The following is a 4,270-nucleotide window of genomic DNA, read 5'->3' on the forward strand; positions in this document are numbered from 1 at the left end:
CTACTTGACTCCATACACAATTTTCTGTAAATTTCCTATGGATAAGGTCTTCTTTTGATAGTTTGATATGTGGTAAGTTCATGCAAATTTCATACTTGTCATCACTTCCTTGCTTGATATTTCTGTACTTTTTTGACATTTTGGGTACATTCTTCTCAAAGTATCCACAGTGGAATTACTGTTCTCAGAAAACCAGGTATCATCATTGCCAGCATGTTTATCTAAATTCCACAGGTCTGTGTAATACAATATTTCCTGCATGTCTTAAGACCCAACTTTGTTCTTGTAGAAAAGAAAAAAATAATATTTCACAAAATATTTGAACATTAATGCAAAATTGCAAGTAGATCCAAACTCATTCTTTGCACCTTTTTTATCCCAGTTCTTATCTAAATCATGGCCTTAAATTATTACACTGGTGTTTAACAAGCTTTGTTCTTTCAGTTGGTTCTCAAGAGTTCAGGACCTCTGTGGTGGAGAATAGCATTAACCCTCAATGGAATTATTATTGTGAGGTAAGTTTAAGCTGTTTGGAGTGGATTTAACCATTTTCAGTTTGTTATCTAATGTTTTTTAGGACAGAAAATTATGTTTGATCGCTTCCCTTCAAATAAAAGTAAAAATTGTGTTTAAATGTATGTTTCATTAAAATTTATTTTGGATAAAGTAATAAAAAAAATCTAAACTTTTTTACCCTAAATTAGATTGTTTTCCCTCATCACAATTGTAATTTTTATTTGGGCAGTAGAAATACTTAAACTTTCTGTTTGCATAGATAAAACTTTTCAACATACAAAACAAAGCTGCAAGTCTGTGGTCTTTGTACAATATTTTTGCATATTTCTTGCTTAAATAATTTGAAAAAAATGAATTTTTATAGCTGTCTTTACTGGAATCTAGTCTGTGTTTTCCAAATTTTAAATGTGTGTTCTCATTTTGGTATCTTCAGAATACAGCACAAAGAAATCAGAGGCCTTTATCTTACTGAACCTCACAATATTCTTGTTAAATTCAGTAAAATCACCCATTTCCCTTTTCTCAAGAGAAAATATTTAATAGACCTTAACCTATCACTTTAAGATAACCCTACTATTTCCAGAATCATCCTTGTAGCCATACTCTGAACCCCTTCCAATAAGTCAGTATCCTTTCTTAGAAAAGGAAGATCATGCATAGGATTAATATAGACAAGTCATGCATTTACTTATTTTATGGTTATGTAGATAACAACTTGGCTAAAATTACTACAGCTTCATCTTAACAGTATTGATTTTTTTTTCACCTCCCAGAGTGTGCATGTGTACTTTTATAATTGTTGTTTTTGATCAAGTTAAATGTCTTTGATAAATCTCATTGAAATTATATTATTACACAAAAAAATAGCTTTCTGTTAAGTACAATTTTAGACTGAATTCCTTTATCAATTTAGTAAATTCATTATAAGTCAGCCCAACATGTCCAGGTGGTTAGGGCGCTTGACTCGCAATCTGAGGGTTGCGGATTCGATTCCCTGTCACACCAAACATGCTCGCCCTTTCAGCCGTGGGAGCGTTATAATGTGACAGTCAATCCCACTCTTCGTTGGTAAAAGAGTTGGCGGTGGATGGTGATGACTAGCTGCCTTCCCTCTAGCCTTACACTGCTAAATTAGGGACGGCTAGTTGGAGTATCGAACATAAGAAGTATAGTTTAATTGGCCATTTTTATGTCACTTAAATAAATGAAATTTTATATGAGCTCAATAGTGTTTAATTAAATCACCTTATATTGATTTATTCAACTTAATGTTTATGAGTGATACAATTTCATTAATAGCTAACCAGATGTAGAATATGTAAAATAGTCTTTATAACTTATGCAGTCATTTAATACATGTATAATTTGAATAATAATTTTGTGCTGTTAAGTTCATTTGATCATATAACCAACATTTAGTGCCAGATAGGCAAACATGTGTCAGTCATTTGAACTGCTACATCCTCTTGCATGAAATATACAGTTTCTACACAGTAATAGAGTTCTTGTTTCAGTGGAACTTTAGGCAGAGTAGACATAGTGGGTTTGAAAACTGCTTCCATACGGAGACCTACAGTGAGCTGAAGAAGGCCTAAATATAGAAGCAAAAAAACGTCGTCATCTTTTCTTTCAACAGGCAGTTACAGTCAATTAAAGTTTTCAAACCTACAATAATAGAGTACCAACAAAAAAAAAGTTATTCTAATAATCTTTTATCAAATTTTTTGTTTATCAAAATTAAGTTGCATACAATATTTTTCATGTGTGCAGTTTAGATTGTGGAAATAATTCTCATTTCATAATCCAGATATTCAAACAGCAGTAAATTATTATAGGTAGTCTGTTTTTCTAGTAGATGTGTGGTGAAACTGATAGTGAAAGACTATTCATGGTTTATATTTAACATTTTGTTGTATTTCTGTTAAAATGTCCCACCTTGGTCTGAAGAAACGTTTTCAAACCTTTATTAAGTCTGTTTATTTGCACTTCTTATACTTGTTCTTTTCACCAAGATGACCAGATATCTTGTATAAAACCTTGGTGCGGTACTATCCTGTGTTAGTTGATTTTTCTACATAAGAGATTATTATGTAAACTCTATTGCACACCCCAGTGTATTTCATTAAAATGTTTTGTTTCTTGCATGTTGGATGTGCATTATTATATTATTTCTTTTTTAGGCTGTAGTTGACCAAGTAGAAGGCCAGTCGGTGCTCGTAGATATTATGGACAAGGACCCGAGTTCTAAAGATGATTTTCTTGGAAGGTGTGTTTGATAACTTTTGCAAAGACGTTGAGTTCTTAAAGTTTTATTCTAATATATATGTTTCATTTAAATGAGAGTAGTAGTTTATTTTTTTTAAATATAAAACTTTTTAGTCCACCAGGTCATTTTAACTTTCAAGTTGAGTGGGCTTAAAAAATATGAAGGCTTTCTAAAAACTGTGAATATGAATCATACATGTAAAAAAAAAGAAAATGATTCTCAAAAGAAAAAAATAGTTGCAAGAACAGAACAAATTATTTAGTATTAAAGTCTAAAGTTGGTCAAATATTAGATATTCAATCTGAATGAAAAAAAAACTGAGACTAGGGGGTATTGAAACCCACAGTATTTCATACCCGACCAATGCTTTAATGAATTAGACTACCATGTTTCAAGTTTCAGCTTTCATTCCATTGGTTTATGAGGAAGGAATTTGGTAGGATTGTTGGGCCGTCCTTAGTTTCTTTCTTCTTCAGATTCATTTTTAACATCATAGGATTTTGTATAACCCTGAATATTTCTGTAGTAACATTAGATAAGTGCTCTTCTTATGCTTCAGTCTTGCATTATGCTCATTTTGAAGTTTTCCCCATGGGAATTTAGAGCAAAATACATCACTCTTGTAGAATTATTTTAAGAATTACATTCAGGAAGCATTTTCAGTTACATTAAAATTGAAATATAAATGGTCTTTTGATATATCATGTAAAAGTTAAAATATTTGGGTAAGGTTATAAAGAAAAATGTTCAATATATTAAGAATTACTATTGCATGATGATACATGAGATACGAAATGTGTTTATGATTTGTTCTTTGAACTTGATTTGCTAAGTTGATGGATAATCATGTTCAAAATGTACAGTCGGATTATTCTACATCCAAATTATTGGGCTATAACTAAACTGTTTTTAAGACTTAAAAACTTAATCTACTAACACTCTCATTCATTGGCAGCTTTCATTAGTGCTCTTGCCTCTTCTTAGTCAGTACTGATACTGTCTAGTGGTCAAAACATTGTACTTTTTCTAATATAAAACTTTTCAAACTGTTTGGTGGGAAAACTCATCCTTGTATGAGAAAAGTTAAATGTGGTATATAAAAAAATAAAAATAAAATCATCAGGTGAACTTCTAAGCTATTAGTCAAGGGCTCAGAAAAAGTCCTGTGGGATGTTTCTGGTTGGAAGCATAAGACTTGTATAAAATTCTTTGGGCTAATCTTAGTTTCAGAAAATTTATCTCCTTTAACCCTATCACCATGAGTATCCTTTACTGTACATGACACAAGGTTTTAGTCTGTTACATTTAAAACTTTATTAAACTACTTTTTGTTTATGTAATACTAATTAAAATAGCATAAAATCTTAGCTAATAATCCATATTTTAATAGAAAATAAGTTTTAAGTTCTTAATTCTACAAGTCAAGAATTTGTCTACTTTGTGCATGTTATTAGTTTATATTCTTTGGTGCATTATTTAATTAAATAA

The 4,270-nt window shown here is 30.8% G+C and overlaps 1 protein-coding gene across 1 annotated transcript in view; it reads left to right on the top strand.

The window, feature by feature from the left end:
- The window catches only part of LOC106471500 (extended synaptotagmin-2-like), a gene marked incomplete at its 5' end in the record, with an annotated part of 40,554 nt that overhangs the window by 11,949 nt on the left and 24,335 nt on the right, over positions 1–4,270 (top strand). Inside the window, 2 exons of the mRNA XM_013932102.1 lie at positions 445–515; positions 2,697–2,782. Of these exons, the coding sequence (XP_013787556.1) occupies positions 445–515; positions 2,697–2,782 (157 nt within the window). The remainder of the gene's footprint in view (positions 1–444; positions 516–2,696; positions 2,783–4,270) is intronic.

This window comes from Limulus polyphemus, unplaced genomic scaffold, assembly GCF_000517525.1.
Source record: "Limulus polyphemus unplaced genomic scaffold, Limulus_polyphemus-2.1.2 Scaffold4658, whole genome shotgun sequence".
NCBI lineage: Eukaryota > Metazoa > Arthropoda > Merostomata > Xiphosura > Limulidae > Limulus > Limulus polyphemus.